Genomic DNA, 21,306 nt, shown 5'->3' with positions numbered 1-21,306 from the left:
ATGCAGGTACATCCAGCTAACGAGTCCCAAATAGGACGAAACGCGCGTCCTGGATTCCACTGCTAGCTACTATCCATCTAAGACATTAAGATTTTTGGTGCAACTAGTGAATTATTATTATCAATGGCTTTATTAATTATTATATTTTTGGTGTAATATAGAATTCTCAGCACAAAAACTCAAGAATTTCATGAGACACAAAAAGGTATTTATGGAAATAGCAACTTGATTAAATTAGTTTTTTTTCAAACGCATCAAGGTTTTCAGTATGAGTTATCAATAGTTCAAACCCAGGGTAATGTTCACCCTTTTTTTTAAAGAATCGAACATCTACGGTCTTTTACACTTTCAAGTTCAAATCTAATATTCCATGACTGACAATGATTCTTCAGTTACCATCAATCTGCAATGAAAACTATATTCACATTGGGCTAATCATTACAACATAATCACCTAAATAATAGTTACTATTGTTGGTGGTAGAACCATTTGTTTAATGGTTAAGGCGTCCAGCCAGTTAAGTTAGTAGGTGTTTGTGTCTTGTTTCACCTACTTCAATTTGATCAACTGAATCATATCACTAATCTTTATATACATAAAAATGTAACTAAGAACCTTGAGTACATGAATTTGTGTTTGATCGACGAGTTACAGTGATTATTGTTTGATGAATAATATATTAAGAGTTCTTTTTCTTGTTAACTTAATGACAAAATAGTAGTATTTTGCTGTCTTCAACATTATTTAAAGCCACCAAATGCCCCGGTACGTCCGAGAGTGGGGAGAGTCCGCTATCCCTCTCGAAATGCTCTCGTATGGCTACGCGTATATAGCCTCTGCCAGGGAAGCCCTACTCAATGCCTTCTCGTGGCGTGGGTGTTCACGAAATTGAGAGGATGCAAAATGAATGTCTGACCCTTTAACCGGGTTGCTGAACACGGAAAGTCCACCTAGGGGAGTTGGAAAACCCTCATTCCAAACCAATGGTGTACATTGGCACCAGTATCCTGTGGGAACAAATGGCTTATGAATCAATCGTTGGTCACCGGTTACCATGGGACTGCACCTCCTCACGATACTCCACTGCCTTGTGGATCAGACCTATAGGTCGAAGGCTCCGGGTGTGGCCCCCTAAGAAGATCACCTGCTTCGGTATGGACACCCGGGCAGTATCACAGCCCTCATACAAATCAAATGAGATTTGTGTGGCGCATATATATCTGGCTGCCTCCTTGTACCAATATTTATGTGTTCAGATAAATAAATTTTTAGATGTGTATATATTTAATCATTCCTAAGATTAACCTTTATGGTATCTATTAATGAACTCATAATTGATTATATGACTAAATGTAATTCATAGCTATTTATTATTTCGAAAAACTTAATGCTTATAAACTTATGTTTAATGCATATGTCTTTTCTTTTTTTTTTAAAAAAAAACTACATCAGATTGAATTCGTAATGAATCATTTTTATCCAACAAAATATTATGAGGGTTACTTCATCTTATTAGAAGAGGATCATTTTGTTGTGGAAGATATTTTACATGTATCGGAATTGATCAGTAAAAATGTTTGGAGGTAAGTTTTTTCAAAGTTATTACAAATGAATATATGTATATATATGTATGACTGATCTAGATCGCTGATCATCCCACTTCATAAGAAGAGAAAACATCCTATTGTATCAATCACAGACAAATCAATTTGACTAATATAGTGTCTAAAATATTATTTATTTATTTTATTTATTTATTTAAACACACATATATTGGTACAAAAGGGCACCAGGTACATATGCGCCACACAAAATAATGAAAGTAGGAAGAGAAGGGATGAAAAGATAAGGCGGACTGAAATGTACAACCAGAAAACTCTTTCAGTTAGGAAAGTTAGAACCATTCTTTATGTAGAAAGTAAAAGAAGGTTGCAGCAGGATCGCCACTGGCTTCTATTCTGAGCCATATCTGATAACGTCTCTAGCCACTGTGTTGCACCATCTCTCGGACCTCAACCAGGGAGTCGTGAAGGACCAACAGAAGCTAGCCCTTTGCAGCTCTCTTTCATGCCACGACACCATGTCATACACTGACCTCCTCTCCGCTTTTTCCAACCAGTCCCAGGGTCGGCAAATAATGCACGACGTGGAAGTCTCTGGGACGACATTCGTAAAACATGTCCAAGCCACCGAAGTCGGTGTTTCAAGATGGTGACACCAATTGAATTATCGTCTCTGCGCCCGGACACACGATGCCGAACCTCTGCATTACTAACATGGTGTTGCCACTGTATGTCAGCAATCCTTCGGAGACAACGATGATCGAACACAGAGAGACGTCTAACATCCTCAACTCGGAGAGGCCAGGTTTCACAAGCATGGAGCGAAACTGCTCTCACTGACGCGTTGTAGATCCGACCTTTTACAGCCAGACTAACATCACGAAGGCGCCAAAGATGGCCCAGATTGGCATAAGCCGCTCTGGCTTTCATTATACGTGCATCAATCTCATCACTCACGCCCCCACCAGCACTTATGTAGCTACCTAGATACACGAACTTCTCAACTACTTCAATCTGCTCACCATCCAGGGTGAGTACAGGATTAGAATCCTGCCAGTCTTGTAGGAGTACCTTGCACTTGGAGGGTGCAAAGCACATGCCGTACCTGCGGACACTGATTGTCAACTGATTAAGTGCTGATTGCATGCCTTGGGCATTATCGCACAGTAAGACAATATCATCCGCATACTCAAGGTCGAGAAGTCGTTCTCCAGGCAACATATCCACACCGCCATTACTTACATCCACCAGAGCTGTTTCCAGGATGTCGTCGATGGCAAAGTTGAAGAGGAATGGTGAGATTGGGCAACCCTGCCTAATCCCACTGCTCGAATGGAACAAGGGAGAAAGGTGGTTGTATGCCCTCACTCTGCCTGAGGTGTTCGTATACAGGGCCTTTAAGATGTTAATGAACTTCTCAGACACACCCTTCTTCAATAGACAATCCCAGAGAACAGTCCTGTCCAACGAATCGAAGGCCGCCCTGATATCAAGAAACACTACGATTGTTGGCCTGCGATAAGTATGACGGTATTCTAACATTTGGCGGAGGGTGAAGATGTGATCAATGCATCCTCGACCAGAACGAAAACTAGCCAGCTCCTCGCGAGTCAATCGTTCGCGGGTTTTAAACAACCTACGAAGAATGATAGAAGCCAATAGTTTGGACGCAATCGAAAGTAGACTTATCCCCCGATAGTTATTGCAGGAACAACGTGAACCCTTTTTAAAGATAGGGACGACTATTGACTCATTCCAAGATGTTGGAACACTTTCTTGCTCCCAAACCTTTCCAAACAACATAGTCAATTCCTTAGTCAGAAAGTCACCACCATCTTCAAAAAGAGCCGGAGGTAAGTCATCTGGGCCCGGTGATTTGTAACGTTTCAAGAGTTGGAGTTCCTTGCGGACTTCCGCCTCGTTTGGTGGATCAGTCGTCACCGGCCATGGGGGGCAGGACAAGCTGGTTGATGTTGCCGGAGCAGCAGGCCAGTTGAACTGCCCTTCGAAAAACTCCGCCCATCGTCCAAGACGTCGACAGATGTTAGTGATTGGCATCCCGTCATCCTCGTAGATTGTTTCACTCACACCAGACTTCTTGCTGTCAGTGGCTCGGATGAGTTGGAAGAGCTTCCGGCAGTTACCAGATGCAGCTGCTGCTTCCATCTCATTAGCACGCTCCGACCACCAGGCTTCCCGGTCCTTACGCAAGCTTTGCCCGATTTCATTACGTAACAGCCTTCGTTTGTGGTCAAACTCACGGTCACCTGGAGTAGACCGACGGGCTTCCATCAGTTGTAAGGAGCCAGAAGAAACCCAGTGCTTGTAAGCGGGACGTTTCGCGAAGCCGCAAGCGGCTTTACTCGCCATTTTCATGGCGTCGTGAAGATGCAACCAATGCTCATCTATACTTTTCGGTGGGGTGGTAGCTAGCCTAGAGGCTAGCTCCGCTCGATACTTACTTGCAACAGAAGTTGCAGCCAGTTTACTAACATCAATCCGTTGGTGGTGGTCAATCCTTCGGCCACTGAAAAGTAAGGCGAGATTGGCGCAGACCAGGGCATGATCAGACTCCAGATAGGTACTCCAAAAGGAGCGGCAGTCTTGTACACAACCACGCCAGCGGTAGCTGATCGCGATGTGATCAATCTGAGTCCAGGCTTGGGATGCAGAGGGAGGACGCCAGGTGGCACACCGGCGATGACTGTGCCGGAAGTTAGTGCTGGCCAGAAACAGGTTGTGGTCTGTGCACAGTTGCAGCAAACGGTCCCCGTTATCTGTCCTGCGACCAACAAGTCCCCATCGGCCACCTAGACGACTCTCTTCTGTGCCTAGACGCCCGACCTGTGCATTCAAGTCTCCGGCTAGTACTACAATATCTGTCGAACGCGCTTTCTGGAGAAGAACTGTTAACTGGTGGTAAAACTCATCCTTGATTGCATCCGGGCTGCAATCTGTCGTGGCATAGGCGGAGATGACGAAAAGACACCGTTTCTCACGCCGATTTCTTCTCACTTTGATGGAACTTTCTAATCTAACAGCACATAACCGACTGTTAATGGGGATCCAATCGATTAGTGCTGCCTCAGCCCTAGCGCTTAGTGCGACACCAACGCCAGCAAGACCAGACGAAGATGCCACAGGGTCCCCGGATAAGCGCACGTGGAACTAGCTTTTCGAGGCGACAGATGGAGAGCGGATTTGTAGTACTTCACTAGAGTCTTGAATACGGGTCTCGGATAGACAACAATCATCAACATTAAGACCTTCCAAAGACATAGCCAGCCCTATCTGTTGTCTGATATGCATTAGTGTGCGAACGTTGAAGGAAGCCAGCTTGAACGGCGTACGTGGTTTCAGAAAGACTGTTTCAGTATTCATTATCGGTGGAAGCATTCACTTTCAACCAGACAGTGACTGGAGATCGTTTAGATAGGACAGATTTTCCACCAAGAGCGAGCTGCTGCATGAGTTGAAAAGTAAGGTTACACAAATTGGGGATAAAAGGGGGTGAGTTAGCGATATGGTAAATAATAATAATAATAATAATAATAATAGTAATAATAATAATAATAAAGGTAATAATAATAATAATGTAAATTGTCTTGCTTTTAGTATGAGCAGGGATATTATCGTCAATAGAGTTCATCATTTCATTCATTTGTGTGTGGGCTGTGATACTGCCCGGGTGCCCAAACCGAAGCAGGTGGTTTTCTTAGGGGACCACACCCCGAGCCTTTGACCTAAAGGTCTGATCCACAAGGCAGTGGAGCATCGTGAGGAGATGCAGTCCCATGGTTGCCGTTGACCAATGACAGGTTCTTCCGCCATTCGTTCCATCAGGATACTGGAGCCCATGTGCACCATTGGTTTGGAATGAGGGTTTTCCAACTCCCCTAGGTGGACCCTCCGTGTCCACCAATCCGGTTATAGCGCCGGACATTCGCTTTTCGTCCTCTCACTTTCGTAAACAACACCCCCGCCACGAGAAGGCAGTGAGTAGGACTTCCCTGGCAGAGGCTATATATTCGCTGGCCATGTGAGAGCATTTCGAGAGGGAAAGTAGACTCTCCCCACTCTCGGCCGTACCAGGGCATTTGGGGGCGTCTAAAATATTAACTTCAATGACACGCCATTGCTCAACGATAGCTCATAAAGAGTAAAATCGAAAAACTCAGTCTGTTTTCAGACTTAAACGTGGATATGTAGTCTGGATATTTAGTCTTTGATAGGTTCTGAACTCAGACATATTTTTCGACGTTCGACAATAATTGTATTCCTTGATCTTAAGATAAAATTAGACTCTGTTGATCATGGGGTTCTATGTCAGTGTCTGTAATTAAGAGACTTACCAAAGAAGCACATCAACCTTGTACAGGATCTCCACTGGAACACTATTTGTCTAGTCAGAGCCACTTTCGGAATCGATAACTTCATGTGATGTTCTTCAGGGTTGTCCACTTTCTTCACTTTTTTAAACTTTGTCATAAACACCCTTTTAGAGATAACTGGTACGATGCTCAAAGATTAGGCCTAACAGTGAAGTCTTAGTTAGTTGTAGTATGAGCAACCTATGTGCTAATTTCCCCCACTCGCCTAAGACATCGTGTTTATTCTGTGTTTATGCTACCTGGCTGGGTTCCATGTGATTATCGTAACCAATGTTTAGAGACTTTGGGCAACAAGCCTCAAAATCGTTTGCAAGGGTGCTAGTGCATTCACTGCTTGTCCTCCTCTAAAACCTGAGTCTCAAAATCTCCCTTTTACCTTTTTCTATATCTGATCTTTTACTACTGATACTGTTGCTACTTCTACTTCTATGGAATTTGTTTTGAAGTAATTTCATTTCGTCTTAATGTGATATGACAACTTGAACTGAAGCACATGTATCAGGTTCTACGTTGCATATAATGATGACGATGAATGACTATCGTTTACTAATTACGTAACACTCTACTGTGTATGTAGGTGAAATGAAGGCAGTACATATTTTTGCACGGATTCAAACATACGCGTCAACAAATTTATGCAAATTACGACAAGCTCAACCCTTATTATTTCTTTGTTGATGATTATACTACTTGACGAGTTCATATTTTGGTTAGTTTATTGTAAAAAGAAGATTAAATTATAGTTTTTTAATGTTATTTTTTCAGCGGTTATCTTGTAGCATACCTTGTATTTAATGTTTACAGTCTTTCGGAATGAAGTCTTATCTGATCTAATATTTGATCATTGAAGTCAAACGATAAAAATATTAACTTGGCATAGTTTTCATACTTTTTGTTCGTATTGAGAACTTAACTGCCTCGTTTTAATTTCATACTAATAAATGCCTGTTGTTTAGAAGAGTTAATAAAATGAGAAAGGAATTAATTATAGTTATGAAAATAAAATAAGATTTCTATTTTTTTAAATATGGTTCAAAATACTGACTGTGAATTAAACAAACCATTAGAAAAACCTTTCAACTAAAACCATAATATCCATTGAAGTCATGAACCGATCTATGTTAAACAGTTATTGAAGACCTGGAAACAATGTATCACCGCTTTCTCCTGCTGTGTTAACCCTCAGCAATGCATATCCATGACCATAAAGATGGGAATCGAACTCAGGGCCTTCGATCTCGCACTCGAACGCTTATTTTGTTTATTTATTTATTTGAACACATCAATATTGGTACAAAGGGGCACCAGATATATATGCGCCGCACACAGAATTGTCATTTCATTTAATTATGTGAGGGCTATGATATTGCCCGGGTGCCCAGACCGAAGCACGTGGTCTTCTTAAAGGACCATACCCCGAGCCTTCGAACTAAAGGCATGATCTACAAGGCAGTGAAGCAACGTCAGGAGATGCAGTCTTATGGTAGCCGGTGACCATCGATTGGTTCATATGCCATTTGTTCCCACAGGATACTGGAGGCCATATGCACCGTTGGTTTTGAATCAGGGTTTTCCAACTTCTCCAGATGAACTTTCCGTGTCCACCAACCCGGTTAAAGCGCTGGACATTCGCTTTTCATCCTCTCAATTCCGTAAACAACAGTCGCGCCACGAGAAGGCGGTGAGTAGGACTTCCATGGCAGAGGCTGTATACGCTTGACCGTGTGGGAGCATTTCGAGGGGGAGAGAGGGGGCCCTCCCTACTCCCGGCCGTTTCAGAGCATTTGAGGGCCGAACGCTTGACCTCTAGACCACTGAGCTAGGATCCAATAGTCTATGTTGGGGATGTTAGATCCCCAAAACTCACTTAGTCAATCCCTTATTTTTGTAATTTTATTTTGAAATTTCGAAATTTCTTGTTTTCGGGCCAAAGGCGCTCTTCTCACCTTCGTGTTTTATTTACCACTCGGGAAAATCCTAAACGCTATTGGTCCGTTGTATCTTTTAGTATGCTATTTTGTAACGCTTCCCAAAGACAGTTTTATGTTGTGTATATATGTCTAATTTGTGCCTGTTGGATTGCTTGTGCTTCTGGCTGCTTGCGGAATATATATTTATTCCCCGTTCGGACTTCGACTTCTCTCTCTGGTTAGCGGGGCTGGGACACATCAGAATAGCGAGTCTATTGGTCTTTGGTCACAAGTCTTTGTTCCGTTCGCAGACTAGGTGAACTCGTAATCGCTTCAAACTTAGCAGAGTAAAAGCCTTAAATAAATCAATTCACGATATTGCGTGACCATCTTCTATTGTGTTCGGTAAGTGCCTTCAAACCCACCACACTTTAGCTCCACTGTTCAAGGATTTTCGTCTGAGGCCGAAAGTCCTGAATTCGATCCCTGGTGGCGCGGTCGTGGATGTATACTGTTAATGAGTCTCGTAGTAGGATGAAACGATCGTTCTGTGCTTTCGATTTTTCAGCAATTGTCTAACTTATTTTGACCCGTGATTTCAATGAAATCCAACAATCTCCACAACCCTGTACTGCCAAAACTATGGTAAACTCACTAGTGACTTCAATGTGTTTTTGGGATTCTTCTAGTGAGAAATTGTGACGAGTGGAGTTCAGACAAGTCGGTAACGAAACATTTGTCATTAATGACTTTGGATGGTCGTTGCACAAATTGGTTGCATTTGGGATTGTACCGTCGGACTCTAATCCAGTAGTTTTAGTGATTTCAACGTTCAGTGTGGAACCTGAAGGTCCTAGAGTTGCACCTACACATGGCTAAATAGTTCCTTAATAATACCAAACAACTATTAAATTCTCCATACTTCTCAATGATACACTAAATGTTATCAATCTGAGATAAATAATACGTACAAATTTAAATCAGTCTACACAAAAGCTCTTCAAATAATTTAGAAGTATCTCTTTTTCATCATCAGGCTTTTTGATTCATGATGTGTTATATTGTCCTTTCAATATACCTTTTTATTCATAATATCATTTTTAGTCTCTCTCTCTCTCTCTCTCTCTCTCTATATATATATATATATATATATATATATATATCAACTACTTTATAAATGTAGAGATATGAATATCTTAATGTTATTGACGGATACAATACTCATTGTTTGCAGGGGTTGAAAATAAAATAATATTAATTCATTAACTGTTATCATTCATTTATGATGTATTGATCAACTTTGTAGTTATTAAGTACATGAATGTGCACTCTGTCCTTGTGTAATGAACGAGACTTGGGTGTGGACAACCTATTCATTGTTTTATACAAAATTACAGAATATCTTGATAAAATATGAGAACCATACTTTAAATACTTCATTTGCAAATCTTTCATCAATTGACCTTCACATTCTTTATGATTCTTCCAATTCAAAATTCCTTTATGTTTTCGTCAATTTGATCTTCTTGGCCCATTGTTGTCAGGTTTTCTGCATCTGATTGGTGTTATGTGCTACTTATGTCGACAGACATAAGTAGCACATACCACACTTATTATCATATGGTTTGTTTTATTCTCACTTATTTGTTTGTACTCATTCACCAGCTACTTATATATGAACCACACTGTAATTGTGAGGGCAAATATTACTACCTGGTAACTTAGACTACGGTTGATAGAGTAGGGTTCGAACTTGGAACTTATTCGCTGAAAGCTGAACGCCTTAACCATGATGCCATCGTTCCATATTCTCATGTGTTTTTCTGTCCGATATATTCGTCATTATTAAATATTTTTATCAAGTTTATGTACGTTATTTAAGTTATTATATTCAATAGACAGAATTGTTTGTAAAATGATCGATTATATTTAATTGCGTTTATTTCTTTTAAAAAGTCCTTTAAAAACGGATGGAATTATTGCACTTGGGTCATACGATAAAGATAACAACTACTTATCCAATGTGGTAAGTATGGTATCTATTTCAATGCTTGCTTTTTCTTTTAAAATAATCATCATCTAATTTAATAAGCTGATTTTTTCTGGTAATAATATTGATCAGTTTTCTACTGTTATTTTCAGAATAGATCCCTAATATTGTCTATCTTTGTATGAGATGAAGGGATCAGCGGTATAGGGAAGACTAGACATAAGCTACCTGATTCGAGAATAATGGACAAATTAACAGATTACAAGGTATAGCATAATTTTAAAACTAAAGAAAAACGGGATGAATGCATCTACACCATTACACATGATTTTAAGCCATGTCACCTAATGTCTCTAACCACTGGTCACGACAATGGCGTTGGTACTAACCGAGCAGCTTGTACTTACTAACATGGCTCAGATGAACATTCAAAGAATTCATAAACTAATTGTTTGGCCTCCCCTAGCTTTCTTCCGATTTACTTCTACATTAGCCAGCGGTGCACGCAAAAGTATGCGGTGGTTGAGTAGTAGTTACGTACTTAATTATTCTAGTTACCTCTCATGGAGCATAGGCCACTGATCAGGGGTCTTCTGCCTACTTTGTTCTGGGCTCTGTTTCTTAGTTGTTCCCAGGGGTATTCATCTTTTTGATGTCCGCCTCTGATTCCCTGCGCAATGTATTCTTTTGTCTATCTTTTCCTTTAGTCCTGATAATTCCAAGTTAAGCATTGTATTGTGATGCACTTTGATTATTTCCGTAAAGTGTGACTTATCCACCTCCAGCATCTTTTCTTAGTTTCTTACTCAGCTAGAAGCTTGTTTATTCTCTGTCAGAGTAGTTAATTTCTGGTGATGTCTGGCTAACTGATCTGGAGTATTTTTCGTGGACAACTGTTTATGAATACCTATACTATTTTGATGATGTTTATAGTAGTGTTCCACGTCTTAGCACCGTACAATCGTACTGTCATAACATTTGTATTGAAAGTTCGGACTTTGATGTTGTCTGACAGGTGTTTCGATTTCCAGATGTTCTTCAGTCGTAAGAATGGTTCTTCTATTTTGCCAATCCGTGCTTTCACATCTGCATCTGATCTCCCTATTTTATCAAGTATGTCGCCCAGGAACGTAAAACTTTTCACTTCTTTCAGAACTTCCCCATCAACAGTCATCTGGTTGATGCTCGGTATTTTTACTTACTCTGTGATCTTACTTTTTCCGTCGTGAATGTGTAGGTTTACTGTTGCAGAGGCTGCTGCTAAACTGGCTATCCTCATCTCGTGCATTTATTGTTGTGTATGTGATACATAGGTTAGGTCTTCTGTGAAGTCCATATCCTCTAACTGCATCCAAACTGTCCATTATATTCCGTGCTACCCCTGAGATGTAGAAGTCTTCGTAATCCAGTCAGCCAACAAAAGAAAAAGAAAAGGTGAGAGTAATCAGGCTTATCTGACACTTGGAATGCATTTGTTTTGCTGTACCACATTCACGACTTTGAAGTGTAGTCCATCATAAGAATTCCGTATGGTATTGACAGTCTTCTCGAGTACTCCATAGTGTCGAAGAAGGCCCATAATTTTTTTTTGATCCACGTTGTCAAATGCTTTCCCATAGTCAAGGAAGTTGATTTTTGGTGATGAGTTCTATTCATTTGACTGATCAACAATAAACTAAATTGTAGCGATTTGGCCTGAACATGGTCGGTCCTTATGAAAGCCAGTCTGTTGGTCTCGAAGTTGGGTGTCTACTGTATCTTTCATTCTGTTCGGCGACACTGTTGAAAACTACCTGATTGTAATAGTATTATGATGCCTATGTAGTTCTTACATTTAATAAGATCTCCTTTCTTTGGTATTTTGATGAGGTATCCCTCTTTCTAATAAGTCCGTACTTATTCTTCTTCCCGAATCTTTCTGTATAGAACCTGGAGCATCTTTGCAGTTACTTCTATGTCTGACTTCAGTGCTTCAGCTAGTATATTGTCAGTTCATTTTGATTTCCCACTCTTGATTTTTCTATTGACCATCCTGATTTTTTCGATCGTTGGTGGACTGATAGCTATAGGAATGTCTGTAGGTGCTACTTCGATGTCTGGTGGATTCAATTAAGCTGGTCTAGTCAAGAGTTCTTCAAAGTGTTCTACCCATCTGTTCCTCTGTCCTATAATCTCAGTGATTGGTTTTCCTTTCCTGTCCTTGACTGGTCTCTCTCTCCTTGCCAGTTTCTTCATTGTGTCATATAGTCATATAAAAAACACAGCCCTTTTCAGACGCAGTAACATGATCTTTAATTCATTCAATGCAGTTAAGGCAATAATTTTTTTAGTTTGTGTATATTGTTTGGCTAATTAAACAGTTACGTAACTTCAGCATTAGTTCTATAATTTATCGCCGTATAGGCTATCTATGAATTTTAGCAATTTTTTTCCAAACTCCTTAACTTCATCATGAATCGCTCAAACTTGCATACATAATATTAAAACCCTTTTCTAAAGATTTAAGAAGATTACTGTCATCAAACCGTTGGGTGGCGGCTCACTAGTTTAGTGGTTAGGCGTTCGTTCACGAGACCGAAGTTCTTGGGTTTGAATCTCGCGTGAGTGATCGTGGGTGCGCACTGCTGAAGAGTCCCATGCTAGGACAAAACAGCCGTCCAGTTCTTCCAAGTTTTCAATGGTGGTCTGACATTGATCAAAATCCTGCTATTGAAACTTCTTTTCCAAATTTTTTAAATATTAATTGTATAGATGTCACAATATCTACAGTACTAAACCCTGTTCAATACTTTCAAGTATTACCAACTCTAAATTACACTAATCATGTGAACATATAAATTACATTGGTATTTGTTTCTGTTTTTCTAGGTTGAGCTAACTTACTGGCTTGCACCGAAACACAATATGGGTATGGCTGTATCTCGTGTTGTCTGGAAAAATATTGAACAATGCTTGAACGTGAGTTATGTAAAATATTGAAGATCATAGGACATTTTATCGTTGTACGTGACATCAATGTATTTACATAACATATTTTTAGAAATATATATATATGCTTTTAATAGATATACACGGTCACAATCGAATTTATTCAAAGATTTCTCTTGCTACTTTTAAGCTAAACATTCCTGTATTTGTAATTTCAAATTATCTAAACGACTAATTGTGGGGTCGAGTTCTGTTTTTATTTTGCAATCTACCAGTCTTGGCTTCTCAATTAATTTACTTGACGCCTTGATAATTTCACAAATTTCAAAATTCTGAAACTTTTTATTTATGATATGACAGTAAACAAAAACAAATTCTTGAGTTACATTGAGGCCCTGTGTAATCGGATTGTAATTACAGGCGAGCAGTTGTATGCTCTAGTGCGAGTATTGATTAATTCGTTTAGACAATTCATACGATACCGATTACGTTCTTATAACTAATGACACGTTGATAGTGAGTTAACTCCCAAAAATAATACTCAACGGCTATTGGTCTAGTATACAATTCTCCCACATTCACTCGATAATCAAGACTGAAATCTATCCGCCGGTGATTGAAATTCTTAACCTCTACTGATAAAAATTTAAGGAAATGATTATAAATTCACTTGGTATTTTTTGATTGAATCTTCCCATTGATGTTTAGGACTTTAACTGATAACGCAATGGCCTTTGAAGCGAATAGTACTGGGCTCGAGTCCCAGAGTGAACATCAACTCTGAGATGCAGGTATATCTAGCTGCTGACAAGTCACAAATAAGACGAAACGCGCGTCCTGAATTCCACTGCTAGCCACTATCTGTCTTTGCTAATAATTATAAATATTTACAAATAAGTGAATCGGTTAACCTGTCTTTGCTCCAGAATTTGTACTCGTGTAATTAGGAGGAGCATATTGTTTGTTTAACTAGATGTTGAATAGTGAGTGGATTGTTGTAATCTGAATAATAGTTGAGTTCAACCGGGTCTGTTGTGAGATAGTAACTCACTGAAGACAATAGCTGGCGATGGCGCAATTTGTTGAATTGGTTGAGGTTAGACATTAAGGTTATGTGCTCGCGCACGAAACTGAAGGTCGTGGGTTTGAGTCCCACGAGCAGGATTGTGAGTGCGCACTGCTGAGAGGTCCAATACTAGGACGAAACGGCTGTCCAGTGCAGCTAGGTTTTCCGTGGTGGTCTAGTTTCAATTGACTCATGAACTCAACTATTAAATTACTATAATCTCCACAAAATCCCCCTACTGATAGTAATCTGACTAGTTAAAATCCCTGTGGTATAAATAGTTCCAATCGGTTGTTAAATTTCATTTTAATACAAAACAAGATTCTCTGAGACAGTTCAATTATTTTGTAATGAAAAATAACAACAATAATTCTATTCGAGCATCATATTAGTTGGTCATAGCTATTACAATGAAAATTAGAATCGATTGTCTTATCGATCTACATAGTAAAGACAGAGGGATGGAAATTGATCGTCACAGTAATATGGGTTACATTTTTTTTTAGAAAAATGTTCGATCATTCTAACAAGAATGAATTTGTTAAACTTTATTCGCATATACATTTCTCTTTAAATAGTAACGCTTAAGCATGTGTGTGTTATCCTTTAAAAAAAAAGAACATGTTATTAGCTATTCATTGGTTATAATAATGATATGTGATTTATTAGATTTACAAGTCGTATTGTTTTTCTAGATGTGTCAAACTACCTGTGTTGAGCTTAATAACTCATTTGTGTTTTCTTTTCTTTTTCAGTTATTCTGTTTTTATGATGATTATAATTGGGACTGGAGTCTACAGTATATTGGTCAAAATTGTTTCCCAGGCAAACTGAAGGCCTTGACTCTACCTCTTTCTACTCGTGTCTTTCATTCGGGTGAATGGTTAGTAGTAATGTTTTGCAACATTTCTTCTCGTTATTAGTATATATATATAATGCATGAGATAGGATATGTGTAGGTATCCATGAATTTGCAGTGCATCCGTTTTTTTAGTGTTTAATATGTGTGGAGTATCAAGCATTTTCGAGGGCTGTTCCATTCACTTAGTGAGTGAGTGTTGCATATGAGAGCACATTTTTTTTATCGAGAATTTTATTTCAAGATTTAATCTTCACTTTATATGCTTTTTTAATTCGGTAAATTGGAGTGCGCTAGAACGGCCTGTTCATAGAAGACACATGTAGATAATTTTAAATTACTAAAATGAAATTCTGAGTGAAAATTACGCTCTTATATACAGCACTCATCTGTTAAATAAACAGCAAAATGTTTGATATCTTAAACATATTGAACATTAACCTCATACGTTCATCAAATATCTTTAAGTGTATTGCTTGTTTAAGTAGAAAATTTTAATTGTCCTGTTTTTTGAGATTTAATCACATTATTATATATCTTACGGTTTTTCACACTAATCCATATACATACGCAAAAACTTTTCACCTTTGATCTAAATAAGAGTCAATCACTCATAAGCAAAATAGAATCTGACACATGTGTATCAGTATAAGTTGCTATACCACATCAGAATATAGAGACAAATTTATCGAGATGAATGTCATAGTAGTAGTAATATCAATGATAGTAGAAAGTACTAAGCAAAGGGACTACGATTCGAGGAGAATGAATCAGCTACAACGTAGGACCAGGCACATATACACATCGGTCCAAGTTGCCATACCTCGCGAGCACAACAAGATGAACACCGAATTCATAGACGCAGTTAATTTAGTGGTGTTAATATATAAAAGAAAGGTTGTATATAAGGATAGAGTATAAGAGGGAAAACAGATATGAAACAATTTTAGTCTCATGGTTTAAGGGAAGATAAAGAGTGTATACACCTGCGCCATTGCGATCAACTCTGAACCATGTCACCTAGAGTCTCCAACCATTGGTTACAATAGTCGCGTGGATATTGGTATGTATACCTGTGTTTTATAGCATGAAGAAAAGCGTTCTGGTCTGAAACCAGCCTGGTTTTCTCTTCACGAGCCCCCGGTTAAGCGTTAAATGATTATTGCGTTCAATGCTTTCAACACCACGTCAATCCTTTATTACTACCACAATAGAATGATAAACACATGGTTTAAGTTGTGTGTATGTATTAAATATTTCATGTGAATTATTCGTACTACTACTACTACTACTACTACTAAAATTGTGCTAACTTACAGAAGTAGTTATTTATTATCTGACAAATTGATTTACACCAAATCCTGAAACTTCGGCAATTTACTTTTCTTTATTTCCTGACATTATAATAGAATCATAATATTATTTTATTGGTAAGTAACTGTTCCACTGTCAACATCATTCAACAATATAATAACCAATACGTACATAAATTACTGCATAAAGTATTAGAAATTTTTAATTTATGGATTAGTAAACTAGATAAATATTCTATAAAGCACGTTTTACTAATCGTTTTGTTTGAATTTCAAATATAAGTCATATTACACTGTGTATATTTAAGTGATTATCAGAAGGGGTTTTGTGGAGATTTTATTAATTTTATGGAGTTGAGATCATGAGTCAATTGAAGCTAGACCACCATGCTCTGGCGCGAGACTGTTAGGTCCTGGGTTCGAATCTCGCGAGTGCGGGATCGTGGATGCGCACTGCTGAGGAGTCCCATAATAGGACGAAACGGTCGTCCAGTGCTTCCAGGTTTTCTATGGTGGTCTAGCTTCAATTGACTCATGATCTCAACTCTATATATTTAAGTGAGACAATATTGATAATTAGAAATAAAGTTATTTGAAATGGTAAATATACTGTAGTGAACAAGAACACGAGTAGGGACAATCGGTGGTATCTAAGCATAACATTACAGAATATCTCATTAAAATATGAGAACCATATAGTAAACAGTTAATTTGCAAAATAACAATCATTTGTCTCAATCTTGACTGTTCCTTCTGCAAACATCCGTCCATAGTCTCCGATTATAATTGTTCATGCATTTTCGTATCAATTGCAAGCCGTTCCCGTTCTCTCCTTATCGATCTTCTACTGAAATACATTCTATGTCTGACCATCACCATATACTATTTATGTGGACATCAGTAACCCACACCACAATACAAATTAAAATTATATAAGCAGAACTGTAAATATTCATATAGAAACTGATTTTATTTAATAATAATGAATAATATTCAACAGTAAATCTGAGTAGCGACTAATTTATATACTTAGTCACTGATAACCTTGACGTATGTAGTGTTGATTGAAATAGAAGTAAGTTGGAAAATAGCTGCAAATGATCAAGCTGATACCTGATAACAATCCACCAGGTAATTGGTTGTTATTCGGACCTTATTTTTTGGTAGGTGTAAACTACTTGACTGGTGTCCGCTCGATCACCGTTATCAATCGTTGGAGATTTTGGGAAGCATGATTCAGAATTGTTATGAATTTTAAAAAAAGAGCAAGGCCGTATGCCAATTTGTTGTGGTCTTATGTCCGGCTTTTTATTACTTGAATTATCCACCAATTGGAATACGACTTTTCCAACCTTAGCACTGTGCTAACCAATCTTGTCGACCGGTATGAGCAGTCTAGCGCCCTTATCGGTCCCTTGTCCGCCTAGCCCTTCCAATTGAGTCCAGAACACCAATTACAGCTTCTGCTATTCGAATCGTTTATTTCAAGCATGCTCAGTTTATATACCAGACAGACAGACAAACCACATCACACCATAAAATAGAAAATAATATTTGTACAAGATTAAGCTAACTGTGACTGTGAACGTGGGATACAATAATCAATAAACTGAATATAATTTAGGGACAGTAAATCGTATAGTAATAATTCCTAGGTCAAAATGAAGCTTATAATAAGATGAATATAGATATACACAATCTAATTACTCAATAGTCAAACAATAAGAATATATATAGAAAAATCGTCCACTAATAGGTCCCAGAAGTTACCCGTACTTATGTCTTCGCTAGGATATAACAAGAATCCTATACTGTAGAGTAAATACATCCACTATTTATCTTACTCTAGATTTTGAGTTTCAATATTCCTTCTTACATACCTTATTGAACTATTATCTAAGCGTTTAGTAATTCACAGTGCTACCATATTATTTCGACTCTTTTGGCATCCATTTTTTTAAATTTTATCATACTGTCTCAATGTGCCTCCAAATGCCCTGGTACGACCGACAGTCGGGACAGTCCGCTCTCCCTCTCGAAATGCTCTCACATGGCCACGTGTATATAGCCTCTGACAGGGAAGCACTTCTCAATGCTTTCTCGTGGCGGAACTGTTGTTTACGAAATTGAGAGGACGAAAAGCGAATGTCCGGCGCTTTAACCGGGTCGGTGGACACGGTAAGTCCACCCAGGGGATTTGGAAAACCCTGATTCAAAACCAATGGTGCACATGGACTCCAGTATCCGGAGGGAACAAATGGCGTATGAATCAATCGTTGGTCACCGTCTACCATGAGACTGCATCTCCTTACGATGCTCCACTGCCTTGTGGATCAGATTTTTAGTTCGAAGGCTCCGGTTGTGGCCCTCTAAGAAAACTACCTGCTTCAGTTTGGGCACCTGGGCAGTATCACAGCCCTCACACAAATCAAGTGGCTGGTGTGGCGCATATGTGTTCGGTGCCCCTTTGTACCAATATTTATGTTTAAATAAATAAATAAACTGTTTTAATGTGATTTTTTAATTTTGGCTAATGCCTATTTATTTCAGACCGTACATTAATTATAATCAACTAAATGAATAACTTGAATTTTCTGTCAACCTGATTATTTATAAGTGCAGTAGAGTGTGCTAACTATGGAATTTTTTTTACGGCCAAATAAAAGTTCATAACTAAAGTCTATAGTTATTTCTGAAAGTCTAAAAATATAAAGTAAAAAATGTATCAGGATCACGCCACTTTACGTTATCATAATAATTGGCATAGTTGTCTCTTTTGTATTTTATAAAAATAAGTTGTTATGTACTATTGATTTGAAATGATAATCAACTCTGCGTATCGTATTTGGATACAAAGAAATTTAGCTTTAATAGTGATTTAGCATTAGTTTTCGTATTAGTAGCTGCGTATATTTATTTTCAGTTATGTTAATTATCCAGTCGACAAAAGAGATCCAGTACTACAAAATTTTCCCTACCATAAGAAAGGATGCGATCGAAAATCTTCACCATATTAATAATAAGCTGAAAATATATACTAACCAGTTGACTATCTAATGATCAAATTTCAGCTAATGGATTCAGAACTATACGTAAAAGAAATTTACGCATGTAAACAACCACTCATATCATAATAAACCTCAACCCCCAACTTCTGGCCATATGCTATGATCTGTCTTAACAAAATCCGGCATTCAACTTAAATCACCCCTTTATGTATGGTATAGTTGATGTTACCCGATGTTTGTATCATAGAAAGGTCTATGATTATTACATAGTAACAAGTTGTCAACATGTATTGACTACAGCGTATCTGTTAAAAACTGATTACCAGTTGGTTGGCTTGCTTCATAACTCACATACAAACAATTATTATCATAGGAGGGCATATGTAACAATTGTTAATTCCAGTACTTCAATTTATAAACGCTTCAGTATATTTATAAATTAAGTGTAGCATTTTCTTGACCCTACTCCACACTATTTTTGTTACTTTTGATTTCATTTGTACAGTATATAAGTACAGTTTCATAATTCATGGAGTGTATAATATAAAACCATCAGTGGCTATCAGGACTCAGTGGCCGAGTAGATAACGCGATGGCGTTTGAAGCGAAAGGTACTGGGTTCGAGTCTTAGAGTGAACCTCAACTCTGAGATGCATGTACATCCAGCTGACGAGTCCCAAATAGGACGAAACGCGCGTCAAACTGGATTCCACTGCTAGCCACTATCCATTTTTGTTAATTCTCTTTTTTGTTGTAACTTATGCTTTCTCGGAATATTCATCTTGAGACAATATAGTTCGTAGTCAAATTATATTATGAAATAAATCGTTCTACAGCATACCAGATCCATAGAAATAAATTAAACTTTTAACACTATTTAAATGTGCCATTATTATTTTTAATTACTTTATTAGCCGAGGTCTTCACCATCAGAAAACCAGTTGCTCAACAGAGTTATTAGTAACAAATATTTTACAAATGTTTAGTGGACCATTATTGACTAGATTATATCCAACATCTTTACATTTATCAGAAAAAATACATACTGAAAATATTAAACAACGAGTTAATGGTGGTTGGTCTGATGAACGTGATCGAAGCCTTTGCCAAAGTTTATTTTCTAATAAATGGAATAAAATATTAACTCATTGGGCTCCTAAATTGATAGAATATTCACCTATTTACTAGGAAGATTTATTGTACTTCTCAATTTTGTTTGTTTGTTTATCTTTTTGTCATTTTGATCTTTCACTATTTTTGTTACTTTTCCATTGTTGTTTTTTTTGGAAAATAAAAACAATTCTAGAGCTTCATCTTATTTTTCTCATATAATTAACTGCTGATATGTTTTGTTTTCAAATATATATCCTATTTCATTTCAATGTTCAGCCGACCTCTGCCAGGGATTTTCTATTTGTCGAGATAGAAAGTTATACTTTTTTTGTTATCTCTTAAAATATTCTGAAGTTTGCTGTTATTCATGTTTGGCTCGGCTAAAAATGTCTAAATAAAAAAGGGACCGAGTTAGTAATACTCATATATTTAGATGCCATTTGTTTGATTGTTTCTTATTGTTTTATATATTATTGTTTCACAACACGTGTTTGAATTTCCTAGTTACAATATTTTCGTAATTTATTTTTCCAATAACTTTGATTATCTTTCTAATTGGTACTTAGCTCTCTAATAAATTATGCTCTAATGGAGTTCTTCGTTTTATTGTGTCTTTTGAAAGACAGTAGGAGAATAAACTTGAACGGTATCAATTGCTTGATTATGCTCATTTTGTTTCGTTCAGTATGAACTCTTTTTTTTCGCCCCTAAATTCAGCATTCAGTTATAAGTAATATCGTAGAACCTAGCACATACTTGCATTCGTATAGATCTCCACACCACATCAATCAGCATGGTGAGAAAGATTATCACGATGAATACCAAAGTGGTAGAAATAGTACTAGTAGTAGTAAAAGCAATCGGGGGTCAGACGATATAATTCGAGAATAATTGATTTGCTGAGTGAAAGATATTAAGTAATTTTGGAACTCAGTATGCACGTCGTTGTTTATAAAAATGTATTCCTAAGAATATACTGTTAGTCTTGTCAGAGGTATGAATTTTCAAATCAAATAAGCCCGAATCTCTCTCGTCATACACGAAAAGTTTAAACCAAAGTATGGTTATTCAGTTGACTTTATCTATCTAATGCGCTGAATTCACACAACCTTACCTTTGGGTATCTGGGCACTATACCATCTGCCTGTAATCTCACGGGTATGTAG

The 21,306-nt window shown here is 37.8% G+C and overlaps 1 protein-coding gene across 1 annotated transcript in view; it reads left to right on the top strand.

Annotated features, from left to right (window-relative positions):
• Positions 1–20,732, top strand: part of Smp_089240 (putative beta-1,2-n-acetylglucosaminyltransferase II) — a 32,938-nt gene extending 12,206 nt beyond the window's left edge. The window contains exons 7-11 of the mRNA XM_018793859.1: positions 1,453–1,583; positions 9,820–9,889; positions 12,722–12,811; positions 14,603–14,730; positions 19,942–20,732. Coding sequence (XP_018648329.1) covers positions 1,453–1,583; positions 9,820–9,889; positions 12,722–12,811; positions 14,603–14,730; positions 19,942–20,215 — 693 coding nt within the window. The 3' untranslated portion in view covers positions 20,216–20,732. The remainder of the gene's footprint in view (positions 1–1,452; positions 1,584–9,819; positions 9,890–12,721; positions 12,812–14,602; positions 14,731–19,941) is intronic.
• Positions 20,733–21,306: the final 574 nt, after the last annotated feature.

The sequence above is a fragment of the Schistosoma mansoni genome, chromosome 1 (assembly GCF_000237925.1).
Source record: "Schistosoma mansoni strain Puerto Rico chromosome 1, complete genome".
In the NCBI taxonomy this organism is placed as follows: Eukaryota; Metazoa; Platyhelminthes; class Trematoda; order Strigeidida; family Schistosomatidae; genus Schistosoma; species Schistosoma mansoni.
Note: the sequence above shows the minus strand (reverse complement) of the source record. Positions and strands in the feature narration are given on the sequence as shown.